We start from the raw sequence: 23,723 nt of genomic DNA, 5'->3' as shown, positions 1-23,723 counted from the left end.
AGCAGGGAGTTCTTTACTGCCACAGGCCTGAAGAGCCAAGGGAGGCGGTAATGGTCCATATGAGGATCACCTTATACTTACTAACTACGGTCTTCCAGGAAATTGTGTGCAGGCAACTTACAACATCCTATCAGGGAGGGTACCAGGGGAATACCATCTGGTACACACTCTCCTCCTCCCTTTCACATCCTACTAGGGGCTATCATTGGCCACATCCAAGAGGAAGTCAGAGGACAAAGAAGCTTACTGATGCCCATGAGGTCAGTCTCCCAGGCACAGAACAGTTTGGAAGAGGATGAAGAGTAGCTGTGTAGGAAAAATGGAAGACAGATAGCACATATTCCAAACCTAAAGTGTACTTACATATTATGCCATACACAGGGTTGCCCGATAAATCACAAAAGGTTCACTTAAATAGAAATTTCAGAGAACAATTTTGTTTAGTATAAGTATGTCCCATGCAATATTTGGAACATATTTATACTAAAAAATTATTCATTCTTTATCTGAAATTCAAATTTAAGGGAGCATCCTGCATCCCTATTTATTAAATTTGGCACCCCTACTATGTAGAATAATCCAAGTTATTACCCTCCTATGTCATAGGTCTTTGGGAACTAACTATGTCTAATTGGAGGGAAAGCAAATGATGGCTTGTATTGAGATGTCCAAATCTATTCCATAGCCACTCCCCAACATGTGGCAATGAGTTCTTACCCATGAAAATTTAGTTCCACGTTTTGCTTACCTTTGGCAGAACTTCAATATTGTTCCTGACCAGAAGAAGCTTCTGGAGCTCCTTCAAGAACTTAATCTCTTCAGGTATGCAAATGAGCTGATTGTAGTTAAGGTGAAGTTCAAAAAGATTCTTAAGAAAACAAAGTTCTTTAGGAATGCTGGCTAGCTGGTTATGATTTATACTCAAATATTTAAGGTTTTTTAATCTAAAAAAAAGGATATGAATGATATTCATGAAAATAAGAAAGTCCATTGGGCATACCACTAACCAGAAGTCCTCTGTCAATTCATTCTTTTGTAGCTCACCTGAGCCTTATTTTAGTCACAGGTTCACAACTATTACAAATACTTTGAGCATAAAAAATCTTTTCTATAATTTAACTTTTAAAGCTATTTTTAATTGGATAACTTATGTTAAAAGTATTTTTTTATGTTTATTTTTGAGAGAGCACAAGCAGGGGAGAAACGGGGGGGTGGGGGTGGGGGGGTGGGAAGGGACACAGGATCTGAAGCAGGTTCTGCACTGACAGCAGAGAGACTGATGCAGGGCTCAAACTCATGAACGGTGACATCATGACCTGAGCTGAAGTCTGACACTTAACTCACAGAGCCACCCAGGCATCCCTTATGTTAAAAGTATTTTATAAAATCAAAACGTAGATTTAAAAAAGAAGAAACTCTATTTTCACTCTTTGTATGTATACATTGGCTATATTGAAGAGGAAGCCAGAGGACAAAGGAAGACATACATATGCACAAATATACATATACATACATACGTAGACAGAGATAGAGATATAGGTACAGATTAAATGTCTTGCACCAAACAGATATAAGCACTCTTAGCTGCTATGAAAGATGCAAAGATGAATCAGCCACACATTCTGCCCTTATATATGTCAGGGTCTAGAAGGAGATATTAGATGGAGCCATAATATGAAGATAGGAAATGCCATCAGACCTGGGGAAAGAGATTAAGGAAATTTGAGTTTCTAATTGCAGATATGGTACATGATGTCTATCACAAGCATTTTGGAAGAACAAACATTTTGAATTTGGCTTTTGAATAACAGAACTTGTAAAATCGGGGCAATGGTGGGCACAATAAGCTGAGAAAATACTAATATTTTGAATAAAGGAGAAAGACATTAGTAATGTTGAGCACCAACTATGCACCTATGCATTAAATTTAATCATCAGTACAACCCTAAGGTTGGAATTATTACCCTTAATTTAAATTTTTTTTTTTTTTTTTTTTTTTTTTTTTTGGGACAGAGAGAGACAGAGCATGAACGGGGGAGGGGCAGAGAGAGAGGGAGACACAGAATCGGAAACAGGCTCCAGGCTCCGAGCCATCAGCCCAGAGCCTGACGCGGGGCTCGAACTCACGGACCGCGAGATCGTGACCTGGCTGAAGTCGGACGCTTAACCGACTGCCCCACCCAGGCGCCCCTACCCTTAATTTAGAAATAAGGAAAATATGGGGCGCCTGGGTGGCTCAGACAGTTAAGCATCCAACTTTGGCTCAGGTCAGATCTCCCGGTTCGTGGGTTCGAGCCCCGCATCAGGCTCTGTGCTGACAGCTCAGAGCTTGGAGCCTGCTTCATATTCTGTCTCCGTCTCTCTCTCTGCCCCTCCCCTGCTTGTGCACTTTCTCAAATATAAATAAACATTAATTTTTTTTTTAATGTTCAAGAGAGGAAATACAAACAAACCTACTAGAACCAAAAGCAGGGTCATAGACTACAAAGTCACTATTGAAAAATCTATTGGATTTCTATACTGTAGCCACAAACAATTGGAAAATAATAGGTCTGAAAACTCCATTTACAGTAATATAAAAACACCTATAAAGTAGTTAGGAATACATTTAACAAAGGATATGAGAGACTTCTACACCAACAACTAACTGTAAATCATGACAGAAAATTTAAGACAGCTCTAAATAAAAGTATAGATATGTCTTATTCATATATAAAAAGAAACGATATTGCTAAGATGCCAATTCTCCCCAAATTGATCTACAGTTCAACTCAGCCCAAATAAAAATCTTAACAGTTTCTTTGTGTAAAAATTGAAAAATCAATTTTAAAATTTATATGGATATTCAAAGTAACTAGTGTGGCCAAAACGATTATAAAAAAGACAAAGTCAAGGGGAGCCTAGGTGGCTTAGTCAGTTAAGCACCCAACTCTTGATTTCGGCTCAGGTCATAATCCCAGGGTTGTGAGATTGAGCCCCACATTGGGCTCTGCACTGATAGTGTGGATCCTACTTGGGATTCTCTCTCCCCCCCTCTCTCTCTGCACCTCCCCCACTCATGCTCTCTTTCTCAAAATAAATAAATAACCAAAAAAATTAAAAAGTTTTAAGAAAAAAATGACTCTGTGTGTCTGTCGCCTGGTTCTCTTATTTTATTTCATACTATATGTCAGCTGTAACTGACTCTTAGTAATGTTTCTTTCAGTTTATAACTGAGATTTCTCTCAGTTTATAACATGATCTCAGGCTTGTGACATCCAGCCCCAAGACCAGCTCCATGCTGGGTGTAGAGCCTGCTTAAGATTCTCTCCCATCCTCTCCCTGTACCCCTCCCCTGCTTGTGGGCTTCTCCAGTGCCCTACTCCCCTCAAAAGGCAGTCTTTCAACAAATGGTGCTAGAACAACTGGATAAACATATGGGGAAAAAATCAACTTTGACTATTGCCCCACAGCACACCAGACATTAATTTGAGATGAATCATAGACCTAAATATAAAAACTAAAACTATAAAGCTTGTAGAAGAAAATATAGGATAATGTGGGAAAAAAAGAAACTTGGACTATTACCCCACGCTATGCACAAACATTAATTTGACATGAATCATAGACCTAAATATAAAAACTAAAACTATAAAGCTTGTAGAAGAAAGTATAGGATAATATCTTGATAACTTTGGGGTAGGCAAATATTTCCTTAAAAGGCCACAGAAAGCACTAATCTGAAAATAAAAATATTTATAAATTGGCCTTTATCAAAGTTAAAAATTTCAGTTCTTCTCTAAGTACTGTTAAGAAAATTAAAAGGCAAGCCACATAATAGAAGAAATATCTGCAATACATACACTTATGAAAATACTTGTATCCAGAATACATAAAGAACTCTGTTTTTAAATGTTTGTTTATTTATTTTGAGAGAAAGAGTGCATGCATGCGCACAGGGGAGGGACAGAGAGAGGAGAGAGAGAGAGGGTGAGACAGCCAATCCCAAGCAGGTTCTGCACTGTCAGTGCACAGCCCTAGGCAGGCCTCCAACTCACTAACAGTGAGATCATTACCTGAGCCGGACACTTAACCCACTGAGCCACCCAGGCGCCCCTAAAGGACTCTTACAAGTCGATTCTAAGAAAGAAAAAAACATAATTTTTATACATGGAAAAAACATTTGATACAAGCACTTCACTAAAGAAGATACATAAATGGGCAATGAGAACATGAAAAGGTGCTCAACTGTCATTAGACATTAGGGAAATGCAAACTAAAAATACCCTAAGATGTGACTTCATACCCACTACAATGGTTAACATTTTTAAAACTGCTGGGGATGTAAAATGGTACAACCACTTTGCAAAACAACTGGCAGTTCTTTACAAATTAACATATACACCTACACTCCTACTCTACAACTTTACAACTCTACTCCTAGGAATTGAAATGAAAAGTAAATTAAACATATGTCCGCAAAAAGACTTGCACAAGAATATTTATAATAGCTTAATTCATTATAGCCCCAAATGGGAAATAACCCAAATGTCTATAAACAGGAGAAAATAATTTGTGGCATAATTCATGCAATGAAATGCTACTGGGGATAAACAAAAAACAACAAACTGCTGACAAATGCAACAATAAGGTGAATCTCAAAAAAAACATATGCTCAGCAAAAGACAGGCACAAAAGAATATATACTGTATGATTCCATTTCTTTAGTTCCAGAACAAGTAAAACTAATCTGTAGAGGTAGAAATCAGAATAGTAGTTGCTTATGAGAGGTAAGAATTTACTGGACGTGTAAGAGGAAATTTGTAGGTTGAAGGAAATGTCTGATACCTTACTGGTGTGTATACATTTGTCCAAACTCATTGAATGGAACACTCACTATTTTTGTGTAACGTGGTATTCAGCAGAGAGAAAAGGCCATTAGACTTGATTGCCCAAAGGACATTAATGAACTTTGAAAATAATATTCAGTAGAACGAAGAGGGAAAAAACAGAATTTCAAGGGGTTAAGTAGGAAACAAAAGCAATAGACAGATGGCAGTTTAGAGAACTCTGGTTATGGAGAGACCATGAGGGAGGAGAAAAGGCAAGAAGTAGACTTTGTCTTAAGGTCTACTTAAGGCAAGGTAAAGAGGCTGAAAAGAAAGGAATGAAGGGAGTGCGAATTTCTCAGTAAAATAAGGTTCAAAGTCATTTGCAGAGAGGATATAGAGTCAAAAATGGACGACCTAGTGTTAAAAGAGTGAAAACGTGTGGAGTAGGTCCTGTGGAGAAAGGGACAAGGAATTTTCTTCATTAATCATTGTTATAATCACTATTTTAATTGATTCTACTCTGAATTAATATTATGGCAGTTGGCTTTTCATTTTGTCATTATTTCAAGGCACTAAGCTGGGCTCAGAGGCTACTGTAAATTAGTCGTCACTCATTGGTTGAAAAAGAGCAGAAGAGAAAACAAGAAATGGCCATGTTGCCATTTCCAGGAGCAGGGAGACCTTCCCTACTCTTCCAAGAGAAAACCACAGGAGGTACACTTGCAGCTTCTCCCTGCCCTCTTCCTCTCCAGTGGGCCAAAGAATAATTTCACTGACTGGCGAGTTTGGAGGAAGAACTGAGCCTACTGGTTTCGTCTCTTCCTTTCTCCCTCTTTCTTTCAGAGACATTCTGTTCCCAGGATGCCCCACGTTCTCGTTTTCCTTCTGTGGTTGTGCCACTCTGCCCATATAGAGTTGTTTGGGGGCAAAACTCTAACCTGTCCAGGTTCCACTCCAAATCCATAAACCATTACTCTGTAGTTTAAGTAAGCCAACAAACAGAACGTTCCCCCTCCCAGGTTCTAAACAAATTGAGAAATGAGACACGAGATTCAGAACGAAGGTAATCACACATCAGCATAGAGCTTCCATGAACATTCTCAGACTTCCTACCAGCCCTCCACTGAATTAACCACACCCATCCAGTCACAGCCTTTCCTCCTAAGGCAGCTGCTTACTTGATGGCAGAGTAAAAAGAAGATGCTGAGCCATGTATGCTCAATGCTTTTCCCAAATTCACCACTAAGTCAATCTTCCGTCTAAAAAGGAATGAATGGGAGGAACAGAAGGGAAAATAAAAATAACAACCAATAATAATAAAAGTTGGCATCCACGGAGCAATTTACTACGTCCCAGGCTCAACCCTAAATATTTTTGGTTAATTAGAATATTTAACTGTCAAGACTACCTTATGAACAGGCACTATTATTGTTCTCCTGTTTCAGTTGCAGACACTAAGGCATGGGAAGGCGAAGAAACTTTCCCAAGGTCAGAAAATGGAAATACTGCTTGAGGAGGTGACCAATCAGCTTACATAAAGGACACAGCCAGAATACAGACAATCCAGAATTATCTATAAAATAGCATCGACCTATATATTTTGTAACCCTACTTTCTTCATTAAAAGCTTTCATTTCATTGCAGTTTCTAACATATCGCTATAGATTTATATAGTTCTTTGAATATTACACTTAGTACTCCAAACAGAGCTAAGCTGAATTGTGAAATCATAATACATTATAGCTGCAAAGGTTCTGAAGTTCATCTGCTCAAAATTGTTCCTTTAGAGGTAAGAAAGCTAAGGTGCAGTTAAATTACTCGCCCAAAGTCATAAGGCTAGTTGCACAAAGATATGACCTAGTCCACCAGATCTTCCCTTTTTTCGTTGTATCATTGATCCACAAATCCATTGAGAAGCTGAATAAATGAAGGAGCAAATGGACAGCTATTGGCATTTTCATCATTATGTTCCTTGTCTTCAGAAAGTAGAACACTTAAAACTTTTTTCTAGTTACTCTGACTAGAAACATTACTTTCTCTGTGAAAATCTCTCTGGGAAGCATAATATATTGGCTAGAGGTATAGACAAGTGAATTGGAATAGACTTTAGGGGCTGCAAAAATCCCTTTGTTAAAGACTGTTCATAGTTTTGTATCCTTCAAAAATCTGGATGCTCTTATGTTGTAACACATCTGTTTCTATTCAACAGGCAATAAAGAGAATCTCCAAAGTCAAGTAAACTCAAGCAGGGTTTTTTTCTCCATCTGTCGGAGGAAAAGCCCAAGAGAGCATTTTGCCTGCAGAAGGACAAGGCCCTCAGCTGGCTCCAGAAAGCCACTGTAACGGCAGCCCATCTGTGCAGATGTGCAGGATAGGATGTGCAGCATTTTGTTGCTGTTAATGATAATAAAATGTGGGGTTTTTTAATATAAATGATTATCTTGATTTTCAACACCTTGCTTTTCTATTATCTTTTCTATCAAGCTGAAAATGTTTTCCAATACTTATATGAAGTAAAATTTCAAGTCCCCAGTCCCATATCAGGGCAGACTCCAAGAACCCCAGAGTTAGGAAATCAATATTACAATCAACTTTAGAACTTTAATGTTTCAAACCCTCACCCTTACACCAAGACCACCAAGTTATGCTATTTCTCATTTCCCTCAAGTGTTCAAAGAATCACCTGCTTAAAATTTTAATCACCTGCTTAAAATTAAAACCCCACAAGGACTTGAGGCCACTGAGGCACAACAGATGACCAGGGTGGGGCTGGGGAAGGGCTGTTTAACCAAGTCTCACTATAAACAAAATTACCTGCTGATTTCTTGAGGAATCCATGCCAGCTCATTGTTGTTCAGATTAAGCAGAATCAAATTCTGTAAGCCATCTGTCAGAAAATCATTTTAATCACGTTAGCCATCTCTTACAAAATAACTTGCAGCCACTTTTCAATATACCGTTGTTTTCCTTCTGGTTTCTTGCCTTGGCTAAGGCTCTTGGGGTTCCTGGTGACAGATACCCTCTTAAACTAGCTTCAGCTAAAAAGGGGGGAATTTATCACATCTTCTTCATCCATTCATCTGTTGCTGAGCAACTGGGCTCTTCCCGTACTTTGGCTATTATTGATAGCACCGCTACAAACATTGGGGTGCGCATGCCCCTTAGAAACAGCACCCCTGTATCCTTTGGAGAAATAAAGGTTATGCTTTAGTTTCAACTCACAAGGGTTGTCCTATAAATGCTTGTTGAGTGAATGAATCATTCCAAAGGTTCCTCCTTACAGGCCACACTCACCCGTCCATCAGCAAGACTTGGGGAAAGCAGTCAAATGGGGGGGGGTGCCACCCCCGGGGGGGGGGGTGCCACCCCCTCCCCCCGCCACGGGAGCCACCCCCAACCCCTTCCCCCTGCAGCGGCCGGGCTGGAGAGCCCGAGTCGCACGGATAGTGCGCAGAGCGGCCTCCCAGACCTCCAGCGACCGTGCGGGCACGTGTGCGCACTCACGCGGGCACGCATACCCCCGTCTCTCCGCACATGCGCACGCCCGTCCGGCCGGTTCTGCGCCCCCCACCCCATCCCCGCCGCTGCACGTGACCGCCGGGAGGCGGCCCAGGGTGGCGCTTTCTTTGGGGCCTCGCCCGTGAACCTGCCCGATGAGGAGGACCGGAAGTGGGCGTACCGTGTGCACAAGTGCCCGGGGAGCTCCAGGGCCAGCGTGTCCCTGAAGCGGGGACGAGTCGACGTGCGCTAGCATGTGGCGCGAGTACTCCCGGATATTCTTCGCCCAGGGCTGGAAGGGGCTGACGCGTTCTCTGTCGCATTTCCTGGGGGCTGCGTCCTCCTTGGCCACCAGCCTCTCTGCACTGAGCTCAAGGCCAGATGGACGGACTGGGGGCCTTCGCACTTGTCCTCCTTGCGGCTCATTGAACCGACAGCACTGCGTGTCCACGCAGCGTATCAGGCGTACCTCCCCGGCGCAGAATTCTCAGATGGCGCTGTCCTGCAGGCCGGCCAGTGGGAAAATTTCCAGGTATGCAGCTTGCCAGCCTCTCATTGAGGCCCATCTTCCCAGGCAGCACCACCAGGCCCTTGAACTCCACATCTGTGACTCCAGATGTGGTGCACGGTGGCTCCAGGTACGTCTCCGCGGTAAGCTTCTCCCTTTTGGGCTTGGCTTTGAACTTCTCTGAGAACCAGGCCATGGCTGTTCCTACCTCCCAATACACTGGGCCCTCAGCCCTCGGGATGGGGGATGAGGGGTATATCATATTAATATAAATATATGTGTATATATACATAACCTATATGTAGTGCTATGTAATTATAGGCTCATATAGATATGTTTGGTTGTGTATGTATATACATAGGCCTTTGGTTGCTCTTGGTAATCACAGAAATGATCATGCCAGGGTTTCTTGGGCTTCTCATGATTCTTCTGAACCATTGAACCAGGTTGTGATGTCCAAAGACACCATACCACGCTGTAGGCTAATGCTGTCTTTCCCAGGAGCTGCTCAAAGTCTGGGGGGATATACTCTCCGGGAGTCCCTGCAGAACGTAGAGTTTTATTTCTCATTACAGCTTCTCTCAGCTTCACATTCATATTGTCTCTCGCTACTCCTTTCTTTGCCCCATTCCCCAGGCTTTTCTTTTGAACAGATTTTCTCTAATTTTCCCTATATCGTTAGCCATCCCACAGCTCCTGCGTTTGTATGTTCACAGACAGGGTAGACAGTTCTTGAACTGAAATGCCTGCAGGAGCTGAGAAGTTAACTGAAACGGTAGTAGTGGCCCTGGCCAGAGTGTAACTGGCAGGAGTGTGCTGAACTGGTGAGCACCGGCCTTATCTAACAGGCCAGCTGCCATTCAGCCAGCCCCTGGCCATTGCTATCATATGGGAATATGCTTCCAGTATTGCCTTGTCTTTCTTTCTTAAAACAAGCGGATGAAAAAGATCCAGAGAACCAGATTTTTTTTCTTTTTGTGAACTCTTTTGATTTGCAAGTTTTGGTACCCTAATTCACATTTTTTAAAAGGCAGTCAAAATAGAACCAACTTATTGGTGAACCAGTTTCAGCCCACAGGCCACCAGTTTGCAACCTCTGCCTTAGTTCATATGATTAGCTCAGACCGATTAAACTGTTTTGGATTCTATCGTAATTCCCAAGAAAGAGACAAATACTGGCCCACCATGGAACACAAATCTAGCTCTGGCCCAGCCCCCTGGTCTGGTGAGGGGGGACAGAGTCATGTAATACATGCCAGATAATGCTCAACTACCTGACACAAAACTGCTTCTGCCCTTGGTTAATAAGAACATGCCATAGAACATAATTTCTGCCACTCACATGGGATTTCCAAAGTTCAACAGCCCAAAGCCAAGAAATCCAGAGACTACTATCCAGAGATTACATATATTTTATAAACCTCAAATTTATGGGCACACAAAATTTTTCTTTAAGAAAGCCTTAAATTAGCATCAATTAGGTTGTGTAATATTATTTATATGTATCAGGTTTTGCCCATGTTTGTTCCCAAAGTAGAGTTTGTAAAATAGTTCATAAAATTCTCTGCTTGTTTTCATGCCCTTAATTTTTTCGCATGTAAACTGTTTTCTTCCTAAGTAGATTGTAATTGAACCCTGAATCAATGGCTTTGCATATATAATGTGCATGAACATTAATAAGTGTTTGTTACTGTTCTTATTTTGAAAAAAAATATTTCTCCAAGATACATGATTTAAGATCTTAAAGTAAAAAGATGGTACCAGAGTCTATTAGTGCTGTTTGCCAAATATACCCCTAATTTCGCCCCCCCCAATCATATCCTTAGTAAATGCTGCTTAATGATGACAGGGATTATATATAGCACCCATATCTCAAAAGTCCACAGAACCTTATAAATTTCATAACATAGCTTTAGTTTTATTAGTAGGGTCAAAGCCTTACAATGACAAAGTGTTGTACATGAGTATATGAAGCTATAAAAATCACCTAGATCTCTTTGTCATATGTTTTGTCTTTAAGCCCACTCTACCTGTATTCAATTGGAAGAGTCTCCTATTGAATGGAGAAGTTATAGTTTGAAAGGAAACACCAAAAAAAAAAATGCCAATTATTGGATCTCATATTTTTTCTTTAAAGTCCTCCTCAAATTGATTTCAATCTTAACATCTTGATCAAAGATTGTAGCTTAAAATTGAGACAAAATAAAAAGTGTAAAAAATAAGGAGAACTTTTTTTTTTTAATTTTTTTTTTAACGTTTATTTATTTTTGAGACAGAGAGAGACAGAGCATGAACAGGGGAGGGGCAGAGAGAGAGGGAGACACAGAATCAGAAGCAGGCTCCAGGCTCTGAGCCATCGGCCCAGAGCCTGACGCAGGGCTCGAACTCACGGACCATGAGATCGTGACCTGAGCTGAAGTCGGACACTTAACCGACTGAGCCACCCAGGCGCCCAAGGAGAACTTTTCTTGATTTGATTTTCAACTAGTCTCCTATTAGGTACAGAGAAAGGGTGCCCAGATTCAAGAGTCAAAATATACACTGATTCTGAAAACGGGATATTCATTAATCTAATACTAACTTCTTTTCTTAGATCCACCTAGTACAATAGTTGAAAAAAAAGTCCCAAGAATTCCTTAATTTCAAGAGCAATGTGTAAATAACTCCAACAAAAAATTATTAAAAGGTAAAATTTTTTACTTTTGCATTTGTTCAATATAAGGATATTAAGTTTGGCCTTATAATATTGCTCTTCTATGACTAACTTACCACATGCTCCAGATGCAAATTTACAAATCTTATTTCCAAATAAATGAAGCTTCTTCAGGGATGTAAGGTATTTCATCTCTTCTGGAATTTCTTCTAAAAGATTATTTCCCAGATTTAGTACTGTCAACTGTAAACATACATAAGTTTAATGAATTCATGTATTATTCACCTTCAAAGAAAAGACCCTGAATAGTCAGAGCAACCTTGAAAAAGAAAAGCAAAGATAGAGGCATCACAGTTCCTGACTTTAACGTATATTGCAAAGCTGTAGTGATCAAGACGGTATGGTACTGGCACAAAAACAGACACATAGATCAATAGAACAGAATAGAAAACCCAGAAATGGACCCACAACCATAAGGTCAACTAATAATTAACAAAGCAGGAAAGAATATCCAATGGAAAGAAGACAGTCTCTTCAACAAATGGTGCTGGGAAAACTGGACAGCAACATGCAAAAGAAAAAAACTAGACCACATTCTTACACCACACACAAAAATAAATTCAAAGTGGATGAAAGACCCTACATGTGAGACAGGAAACAATCAAAATCCTAGAGGAGTACACAGGCAGCAATCTCTTTGACCTCGGCCAGAGCAACTCCTTAATAGACATGTCTCCAGAGACAAGGAAAATAAAAGTAAAAATAAACTATTGGGACTTCATCAAAATAAAAAGCTTCTGCACAGCAAAGTAAACAATCAACAAAACTAAAAGACAGCCTTCAGAATGGGAGAAGATATTTGTAAATGACGTATCTGATAAAGGGTTAGTATCCAAAATATATAAATAATTAATAAAACTCCACACCTAACAAACAAATATCCAGTTAAAAAATGGGCAGAAGACATTTTTTTCAAAGAAGACATCCAGATGGCTAATAGATACATGAAAAGGTGCTCAACATCAGTCATCATCAGGGAAATATGAATCAAAACTGCAATGAGATACCATCTCATACCTGTCAGAATGGCTAAAATTAGCAACACAGGAAACAACAGATGTTGGCAAGGATGCAGGGAGAGGGGAATCTGCACTGCTGGTGGGAATGCAAACTGGTGCAGCCACTCTGGAAAACAGTATGGAGGTTCCTCAAAAAGTTAAATATAGTACTACACTAAGACCCAGCAATTGCACTACTAAGTATTTATCCATAGTATGCAAAAATATTGATTCAAAGGGATGCACCCCAATGTTTATAGCAGCACTATCAATAATAGCCAATTATGGAAAGAGCCCAAATGTCCATCAACTGATGAATGGATAAAGAAGATGTGGAATGGAATATCACTCAGCCATCAAAAAGAATGAAATCATGCATTTTCAACAATGTGGATGGAGCCAGAGAATATTATGCTAAGCAAAATAAGTCAGAAAAAGACAAATACTGTAGGATTTCATTCATATGTGGAATTTAGGAAACAAAACAGATGAACATAGTGGGGAAAAAAGAGAGCGGCAAACCATAAAGCAGACTTTTAGCTATAGAGAACAAATTAACATTTGCTGGAGGGGAGGTGAGCAGGGGGATGGGTTAAATGAGTGATGAGTATTGAAGAGGGTGCTTGTGATGAGCACTGGATGTTGTATCTAAGTGACGAATCACTAAATTCTAAACATGTAACTAATATTACACTGTATGTTAAGTAGCTGGAATTGAAAATAAATACTTGGAAGAAAAAAATTAAGTTTAAAAAACAGTCTTTTGGGTATGTTGCATGAAAAATTGAAATGATAAGACACAAGAAAAGTGCATGTCAGAGTAAAAATATTGGAATAGAAATGAGAAATGTTAGGAAGAATGTGCTGAAAATAATATAGTAATTCAAAACAAGGAAAGGCCAACTAAATTGACTGCTATGAAAAATAGCATCATTATTCTTGGTTATTGTTCTATAAAAAATTCTTTCTATTCAAAATTTATGTCTGACAATGCCTTACACATATGTGATACCTTACAATTTCAACATTAAAATTATTTTTATATATATTTTAAAAAGGACCTTTGTTGAGATTCATGTAACCTAAGAAAATGTCAGCATAATCTTAAACAATTATTTCACATACACATAAAATGAGCTTTATAACTAAAGCTTATTTAATCTTCATGTTCAAACATCTTATGTTAATTAAAGCACAATTTAATTTTTAATTAAACCACTGAACTTTATTAAAATTGTAATGCAAACCATTCCAAAGGCATTTAAAAACACAAATAATGATTCATTCGTAATTCACTTGAGCATCTCAAAGAGTATCCTAATATTGCGACCCACAGAATCAAAACCTTTAAAAAGTTGGCAAAGGATTTATCAAGATAAGTGTACTCTTAATCCCCTTTATCTGTTTCACCCCCCTCTTATCTTGTAGACTTATCTTGGTGAGCACTGAGAAATATATAGAACTTAAATCAGTATATTGTACACCTGAAACTAATATAGCATTGTCTGTTCATTATACTTGAATTAAAAAAGAAAAAACTCGGCAAGGGGCTAATTTCTTGGAATTAGAAATATGACCCAGGATCTGAGATCCTCCTATCATATAATGACTGATTGGTGAGATGTAGGAAGAACCGCACATAAGAAAGAAAGATACTCCTTGATCTTCTAATCCAATATATCACTGATACAGGATTGGTCCCTAAAAAATTATAATTTTTTTTATTTGAGATCTAATTGTAATTCCCAAGATATAAAAAGAGTCTTTTCTTTCACTCCCAAACAGAATTTACCATTCATATTTCAATACCAACTCCTGGTTTCAATACTAGCCTTCAGAGTTTTAATATTAAAAGGTATAAAAAAGGAATCACAGGAGTCTTTAGTCTTTTTTTTTTTTTTTTTACATTTATTTATTTTTGAGAGAGCACAAGTGGGGGAGGGGCAGAGAGAGAGGGAGACACAGAATCCGAAGCAGGCTCCAGGCTCTGAGCCATGAGCACAGAGCCCGACGCGGGGCTCAAACTCACGAACCGTGAGATCATAACCTGAGCCGAAGTCGGACACTCAACCGACTGAGCCACCCAGGCGCCCCTCTTTTTTTTTTAAAGTAAGTTCTACACCCAAGGTGGGGCTTGAACTGACGATACTGAGATCAAGAGTCACATGCTCTACCGACTGAGCCAGACAGGTGCCCCAGAATCATGGGAGTCTTGACAAATTAATGACTTTAACATAAGACAAGAAAAATAAGAATTTTTAGGCAAATTATGGTTTATATTTCAATATCATCTGGTATTTGATACGGATGTATGTTAACGATTTAAAGTAATATAAAGCATAGTATATTTACAATGAAATTCCATGTCCTGAGAATTCATGGAAAAGGTTTTGCTTTTATACCTGCCTTCCACTGAGAATGACCATCATATACCATCTTGAAGGCTTTATTCTTTTGTAAAGGTGAAGTTCAAATATATTCATGTAGCCATTCTAGTGGAAAGACTTAATCCAGAGTCTATGCTTATATTACTTTCCTATTGGACTATAACAAATTACCACAAACTTAGCGACTTAAAACAAGGCAAATTTATTATCAGATGAAATGAAATGGGTTTCACTGACCTAAAAACAAAGGGTTGACAGGGCTGCATTTCTTTCTGGAGAAAAGTAGACAGTTATAAATGCAAGTCTAGAATTCTCTGCAGTAGTCAAGACCAGAGGGTGAAATCTGAGCTTTTACCAGGTAAAAGGTATCATGTGGGATGGTAAGAGATCAGTGAGGATGAGGGTGTGAGGAGAGGATTGAGACTAGCAGAGGAGGAGAAGGAATGGCCAGTGAGGTAGACACGGATGGTGTGACACCTACAGCGTCTGGTAGAGCACATCTGCTTTATTGAGACAGTGTTCAGTCTTCAGGACCTGGATTTTTCCTATGGAGGACTTTCTCCTGCATCCTTCTGTGAAGAATTTCCTTTGGTTACTAGGAGACACTTTACCTGGAAATGCCTGGAAGGTTATGCCTCTACTCCATCCTCCTAAGGTGGCCTATATCCCATAATGGATGCAGGGATGTAACAGCCAGCCCCTTTGCCTCTGTGGTGCAAGGCATGTTCCAGAACTCTGATGGGATAAGGCTGAGGCTAAATTTCTCCTGAAATCACATCATAACCTTAATTCTTTCCCTGCCCTGTTCTGCTTCCTCACACTTTTACAGGTTTATTCTGAGAGCACAGCCTCAATAAATGACAAAAATCTGTGACTTAGGTTCTCCAACATACGTGGTGTCACAGAAGCCAAGGGGAAAGAAAAGGAAAAGAAAGCTGTTTTTAAAAAGAAGATACAGGTCAGATCCCAAGGGAAAGTTAAGTAAAATAAAAGCATAGAAATAACCACAGGATTTAGCAACACGAAAATCATTAGTGGCCTTCGCAATAGGGGTGAAGTGTTGGGGAAGAAATGCTGATTGAAGTGGGCTATGGAGAAAATGTGAAAAAGTGAAGATAATGGGTAACAGACAATTCTTTTAAGAACTTTTGCTATAAAGGGATCTTAAAAACTTATCAGGGAGCTGTAGGGTTTGTTTCTTCAAAAATAAAAGATAGTATAGCTTATTGATATGCTGATGGAAATAATTCTGCAGAGAATGAGAAACTAATGATATAAGGAGAGGGATCATTGCAGGATCAAAATCTTTAGAAAGTGAAGGGCACCTGGCGGGCTCAGTTCGTAGAACATACGATTCTTGATCTCAGGATGGTGAGTTCAAGCCCCACATTGGGTGTGGAGCCTACTTTAAAAAAAATCCTTTAGAAAATGAGAAAGGATGTGATCCAGAGTACATGTGGGTCCTGGGCCTGCATAAGAGTAAGGACTCTTCACCAAGGTTGTATGAAGGAAGGTGGAGAAGGTACATGCAGATCAGGGCCATGGATGGATTGGGTGATAAAATAGGAGGGAGTTCCTGACTGACAGTATCTATTTTTTCAACGAAATATGAAACAAAACCATCTGCTTGGAGGAGGAGATGTAACGAGGTTTGAGGAAATGTAATTTTGAAGAGCAATCTGAGCAAATGTGGTAGGGTAGCTGTGAAAATCACAGCTGGTTTTCTGATTGAACAGCTCCAAAGATGATATAAAATGGATAGATGACCCAGGAAAAGTCACCTGCTTTGGAGGACACATTAAATACATGGCCGTTTGGCTAGAAACGGCTACCGTGTGAAATTCTGAGCTCCACACCAAAACTGTGACATGAAAACCTCAAGATTTAAAGGATTCCAGTGTTAACATTAAGATGGAGTGAATGGAACTGGAATTATTCTTGATAGAATAGGGTAACTAAAAGATTTGCTTATGACCTTTAAATTCATAAAGGTATCTGAAAGACTGTGGGGTTACACTCTGCCATCAGAACAAATATGTCAGAAGTTCAGCCTAGATTACATAAATTATACAGAAGTTCCAGAGACACTATAACAGGACTGAATTACCTGTGACAAACACCTCAAGACCCAACCTAAATGCTCTATTAACTCAATCATATTTATTATGTGTCTATTATGTGCATGGTGTTTTGAGTGCTAGAGTGACAAGGACACCCACGGTCCCTCTCTCATAGTGCTTATATGTTGGGAAGCGAGACAGGTGACAAATAAGTAAACAAGTAATTTCTGTTAGTGTTAAGGGCTTCATATAAAGGAAAGAAAACAGGATAATGGGTTGGAAAGTACTCAAGACCAGATTGGGTCATAAGAGAAGCCTTCCCTGAGAAGGTGATGTTTGAGCCGAGCTAACTGGGATTTCTTGACAAGTTGTTTGAGGTGAGGTATTTGAGATACCTTGACAAGCCTGTTCCAAATGGTATTCAATTCACAAAGGGTTTCAAAAATACCAGGCACCCAGGGGTGCCTGGGTGGCTCAGTCAGTTAAGCGCTGACTTTGGCTGAGGTCATGATCCCTTTTCAATGACGTTTTCAGGGAAGAGAAAAATGTTGGCCACAGAATAATGACTTTCTGTTAAATTGTCAATTTTGTTGGGAAAAAAATTTTTATTGTTTCTAGTGATAATGTGTTTCAGGATTCTGTTTCCATTAAACTATCACTATATCTTAGTTCTCCAATTATTGTAATAGGTTTCTGTATTTACTGGTCCCCCTTGGCATAAACCATCTTCTCCAGGAAGCCACCTTCCTTTTGTAGTTTTATAGCACTGTTTGCTTGCTTGCTTGCTTTCTTGTTTTTAATTTTTTTTAATGTTTATTTATTTTTGAGAGAGACAGAGAGGGAGAGACAGAGGGTGAGCAGGGGAGGGGCAGAGAGAGACAGAGACACAGAATTCAAGGCCGGCTCCAGGCTCCGTGCTGTCAGCACAGAGCCCAACACGAGACTCAAACTCATGAGCCATGAGATCATGACCTGAGCCAAAGTCAGAAATTTAACTGACTGAGCCACCAAGGCACCCCAAGCACTACATGCTTTCTATGACCAATTATTATCTTCTGCTCTGTGTTGTAGTGATTCATGTATATGTTATACCTTTACTATTAAGTTGGAAATTTTGCAATGACAGGGTCTCTTTGTGTTCATCTAGCATCCAAAGAACAGTGTCTGAAATAGAATAGCTTCTCAATAAACATTAGTTGAATGCTGCCTGCTTAGATCATTTCTGCAAGCTAATGGTTCATACTGTGGGTGGAATACTCATATGGCTCTATATCATTTTTTTTTTAATTTCAAAATCAAGTATCTGTTGAGCTCAATCTGCTCCAATCTTCCCATCTTGATTTACTTTCTTCTAAGGGGTTGCCTGCTTTCCTTATTCTAGCCATCTGCTCATTTTCACTAGCCCCTATACTCATTTCAATGCAAGACCTATCATATGTATGCCTAGAACTTACACCAGGAAACTTCTCCTAACATTTAATTATACTGTGCTTGTAGCTATTAATTACCACCGGAGAACTTTGTGCTATTTATTGTGTCTTTCAACTGTTTATTTGATGTTTAAAATGCTATCTATGACTAACTTGGATAAAAACATTTTTAGAAGTGTAAAAAAACTGAGTTCAAATGTCTATTTTATCTGGACATCTTTTTGAACTAAATTATGCTTGATGATACCACTTTGGAATAAGCTGTTCGATCACTTGCCTATAACATGTATATGTATATGTATATGTATATGCTTGATCTAGTATGTGATTATTAATCCTTAAATTCCTTAAGGACAGTGAATGTTCCCATTTGCTATACCTAAGTAGTACATAATATAATGTCAAGTTCTGTAAGCTCTTTAATAAAAATAATGTAACCAAATTAATGAGAGAAGACTAACAGAATTTTTACATTTTTTACTAGCGTGTATATGGCCAAGGCCTATCAGGGAGGGTGGCATTATGGCTCACTCTGCTAATTCTTATAAATGCTTTTTTTTTTTTTTAAAGGAATCTGTGGCATCTTTAAAACCACAGTTTAACACAATTGCCAAATGCTTCTTCTAAGTCCAGCTATTTCTGAAAGAATTTGTTTATTTGAATAAGTTTACAGATTTCAAAACTATTATTTAATTTCACAGAAACTTCTTAGTACGCAATGTCAGATTTCCCAAAACAATTGTAATTTCATTGGAAAGAGAGGCAAAAGTTCTAAGGTCCAGCATGGCATCTAATCTCTAGAGATCCCTACAACCTTTAAGCCCTGTCCCCTTAGAGCCCAGGGTTAAATCCAGTGTCATGGAATGGGCAAGTCCTATTCACTCAGTTTAAGAAGGGCTCTCTGATTAGCATTTATACTAAAATCATTAACAAAGAATTACCTGTTAGCATCCTGTCAGAAGCTTCTTAAGGAAAGAATACAGAGGAAACAGACAAGAGTTTCAAACTATCAGAAAAGGGGAATTACAGCACAAAACTGACATTCAATTAAAAATGTAAAACCTGAAGTATTTGGAAGAATGGAGCGTTTGGATATCTGAGGGTAGGGGCTAAAATTTCCTAAGTAACCAGTAGGGTAAGGCATTCTATACAAGGTAATGTTAATACCTTATATTTAGGTACCTTTAGGGTAGGAGCTAAAACTTTCTAAGTAACCAGTATGAAGGCACTCTATACAAGGTAATGTTAATAGCAACCTTAGGCACTAAGAATAATGAAGCGTGTTTTAGAGACGAGACAAGCAGGGCACAGAGATAATGTGAGTTGTTTCACATCACCCAGCCAGCAAGTGAGAGAAGAGGCTTAGTCTCTTCTAGAGGCTGACTGCTTCCAGCAGAGGATGCTGAAGTTCCAGAAAGGGTGTAAGAGGCTTAACACAGGCTTGGGCAAAGAAGCAGATGCAAAGGAAGAGTAAAGAAGCTTGGAGAGAAGGAACTCCTAGGTGCCTCTGTACCTGGACAGATACAGGAAAGCAGGATAATCAATCTCTGTTTGATAGAAAAGCCAGGCTTAGAAAACAGAGGCCTTACCTATTGAGGGAAGAAGAAGAGATTTCCAGTGGATAAGGACAGAAGAAAGGATAGCACTGCTGACCAACAGGACAGATGACATCAGCTCCCTCTGTTCTACTAAGCTTAGAGAATGAGACCCAGAACACCCAAGGAGGGAGAGAGGCGAGTCCTTGCTTGTGCCATCCCTCCTGTGTCCCTCTGCATAACCCATCCTCCAGGTCTTAACTCCGTTGCACTTCTCAGGACCACCTTCTCTTAATTTTCTAACTAGAGATGCTCCTAGCACAGTATAATTCTCCCTCATGGGACTTTTCACAATAGTAATTTTACATCTGTCTGTATAAACAGACCTGAGAATTGGGACACATGAGTGTTTTTGTTCCTTTCTTTGTTGCCCAAATCCAGCACGATGCCTCATCCACTGCAGGCACACATAACTATTTGCTGAACATCAGAAGGAAGGACAGATAGAAGGAAGCAAGCTAGTAAGCGAGGGAGGAAGGGTCGGAGGCAGAAAGGAAGTTGATTGTGTTAGGGGTCATCAAGGAGGACAGTGAAAATAGAAAAAGGAGAGACCAGGACCACAATAACAAATTTACAAACTACCCAACTCTGCTTAGGGTTGGCCTTATTTACTGTCAATTGTTTATGGTCAAATAAGAAACTGGTAGACTGTATCTTTGTTCTGGGCAGCCACACACGTGAGCCTCATAAAGGAGTATTACTGTACTGCCATTGGACCTTATGATGCATGTCAACACTGCTACACACAATTAGAGATGATGGCTATTTGTTTCTCTGGGGATTTTGAAACTATGACTGATTTACCTATGAGGGAACTTTGTTCCTAGATGATGCCATAATTATGGTAACACTGTGTTTGGTTAAGCTGAACTCTGAAAATGGCTTCCATCCCATTCCACTCAAGTCTACATTGTATGGTTTACTAGGTGCCAGGCACTAGGAACAAGACAAGGTCACCGCCCTCAAGAGTTATAAAATGCTTCTTTGAAAATTGTTGATATCCCAGCACTTCATCAGTCACAGACCAAATGCATTCACCATAAATTATAGGGCATCAACTCATATTTTTCATGTCATTAGAAGTGATTAAAATTTTCCAGTTTCACTAGTCAAATAAGCAAAGAAAGAAGAAATACGATCTATATTTTCTAAAGAAACTCCTCCCACTTTACCCTTGTTGCCAGTTACACTATAATGGTAATACTAATTATAATAGCAACTATAACTTATTTGAAAAGTTCCTATGTACCAGGCCTTGAGCTTCACATATGTTAACATTCAACTTAATCCTCAAACAAGGAGATAGGGTCCATGTGTTTTTCACATTTATATCCTTGGAACCAGCACAGACACAAGATGATGAATGGTAAATATTTGTTAAACAAACGCATACGTAAACAAATGGAAAGTGGGGACAATCCATGCAGCATTCAAACCTGCAATTTTTAGGCAACCCAGTTTTTGTTTTCAGAAACTACAAATTGAACACCACACCCTGGTAAATTTCACACTAAATATATAAATAATGAACCTGGACAGCTGAAAGCAACCTTGAAAGAGACCTCATTTTATAGATGTAGTCACTGATTGAGTGACCTCAACAAGTGACTTAACCTCTTACCAAACCATACATGTTATTTAACAATATGAGGATACTAACTTCCTTGAAGAGGAACGGAATTCCTAGCGTTGTGCCTGGCTCTCAAGAAATGATTTATGTTGTTATTCTATTCGATAGCATTTTATGGGTGCTGAAATTTAAAAGTATTATTTTTGTTTCAGGAACTTAAAAAATATCAAGACTATTTTCATGTTTTTTATTTTGTAGAAAATATGACCAAAAATCAGAATACTGGGGCAAAGTGGACTTCCTACGATGATAAAATAAAAAGGCTAGTCCAAAAAGCAAGCACAGTATAGACCCCCTCAAAAAGTGGTAGGGAGATACTTTCAATAATTACTAATAAAAGGTAGGCTCTGAAGCAATACAAGAAAGAGTTCAAACTAACTTTTGAAAAATACATTCAGGGGTTTTGTAGAAAATGGTTAGAAGAAAAATTCTGATCTTAGAACTGTGACATACATATCACCAGGTTATAAAGATCACAAGGACACTTTGTGGCTTAGATCATTCCTCAACGTTTGGGCTTGAATTCCACGACATGCCCTGCCTGCCTTCTCTGCTGTGTTCTTCTCCTTAGCACTGATCATTGCCTCACGTCCTGTTTGTTTTGCTTGTTTGTTTCTTACAGCCCTTCTGGTTGGAACGGAAGCTCCATGAAGGCAGGGGTTTTCACCTATTGCTGAATCACCAGTTCCAAACACCTGACACACAGATGGTGCTCAATACTTCTGCATGGACTGAGTAAATGAAGGCAGAAATTGAGACCCACGGAGATTAAGCTCCTTTTATTTAGCCGGTAAGTGGCTGCACCAGTTAAGATATCCAAGGCTCCCAAATGCTCCTCCAGGGCCAGCAACCCCTCTTACCTCTCTTCTTTTCAGAAACTATCGTCTGTCCTTGCCGTTAATGCAGTATTTCTGAACCGTATGAACAATCTATATCTTTGGAAGGTATCTAGCACATTTTATTCGAGCTACTTCTAGAACTCCCATTATAAAGGGGAGATTGAAGGGTGCCTGGGTAGCTTATTTGGTTGAGCGTCTGACTCTTGGTTTCAGCTGGAGTCATGGTCTCAGGGTTCATGGGTTTGAGCCCACATTGGGCTCCTGTGCTGGCAGCTTGAAGCCTGCTTAAGGTCCTCTCTCCCTCTCTCAGTCCCTCCCCCACTCGCTCACTCATACAGGTACATGTGCTCTTGCTCTCAAGTAAATAAATAAATAAACTTAGGAAAAATAAAGGAGAGATTGATTTTTTTCAAAATTCCACAACCGTGGAGACTCAATCTGAGAAAACTGCTAACTCATGAATAGCTAAACAATGGCGTTAGCCTGAATCTGACTTGTATAGTGCTTTAAAGGTTGACTGCAATAGGGGTGCCTGGGCGGTTCAGTTAAGCATCCAACTCTTGATTTCAGCTCAGGTCATGATCAGTAAGGAAGTAAATAAATAAATAAATAAATAAACAAACAAACTTAAAAAAAAAAAAAAAAAGAAATACAAAGGAGACCACAAGAAACCTAATTTCTAAGGACTGAGTTTTGCCAGCTCCCTATTTAAGGAAATTGTGAGTTAACAGAAGTCAAAATTTTAGAGGCTGTCATAAATAAAAGGATAAGGAGGTAAGTACTGGGAGAGCCACAAGAAGACAAAGTAATGATAATCAGACCCAGGCTTTTTTTTCCTGAGGAAATGTATTTTACAGTCTGTAATTTTGACTAAACAACTATTAAGCAAACATGAAGGAAGAATACATGTTTTCAGATACACAAGAGTTCAAAAAATTAAACTACCACATACGCAGACTCGGATGGTATCTGCAGACTTAACTTCTACAAAATAACAAAGGAAACCAAGAAAGAGGAACATATGGGCCACAGGACACAGTGGGTCCAATTCAGGAGAACCACAAAGGGATGCCCTAGACTGACAGTATCCAGTGAACCTGTGGGGTAATCAGCTTAGACTGGGGCAGGAAAGTGGAGGCTCCTGGAGGGAAGACACTCAAGGAAAAAGCATATTTGATAAAATATGCAACATAATCAAGTTTGAAAGAAAATGAGGCCACAACAAAGGCAAAAGACACAAGAATGAAAGAAAGG

General features: G+C 39.3%; 1 protein-coding gene across 1 annotated transcript in view; it reads right to left on the bottom strand.

Moving 5' to 3' along the window:
- LRRC69 (leucine rich repeat containing 69) overlaps positions 1–23,723 on the bottom strand; it is a 79,150-nt gene that overhangs the window by 53,352 nt on the left and 2,075 nt on the right. Inside the window, exons 2-4 of the mRNA XM_058698527.1 lie at positions 11,587–11,713; positions 7,626–7,698; positions 749–944 (exon numbers count right to left, since the gene is read on the bottom strand). Coding sequence (XP_058554510.1) covers positions 749–944; positions 7,626–7,698; positions 11,587–11,713 — 396 coding nt within the window. The remainder of the gene's footprint in view (positions 1–748; positions 945–7,625; positions 7,699–11,586; positions 11,714–23,723) is intronic.

The sequence above is a fragment of the Neofelis nebulosa genome, chromosome 14, assembly GCF_028018385.1.
Source record: "Neofelis nebulosa isolate mNeoNeb1 chromosome 14, mNeoNeb1.pri, whole genome shotgun sequence".
NCBI classification, from domain to species: Eukaryota; Metazoa; Chordata; class Mammalia; order Carnivora; family Felidae; genus Neofelis; species Neofelis nebulosa.
The sequence above is the reverse complement of the archived record's forward strand: the minus strand, read 5'-3'. Positions and strand labels throughout refer to the sequence as shown.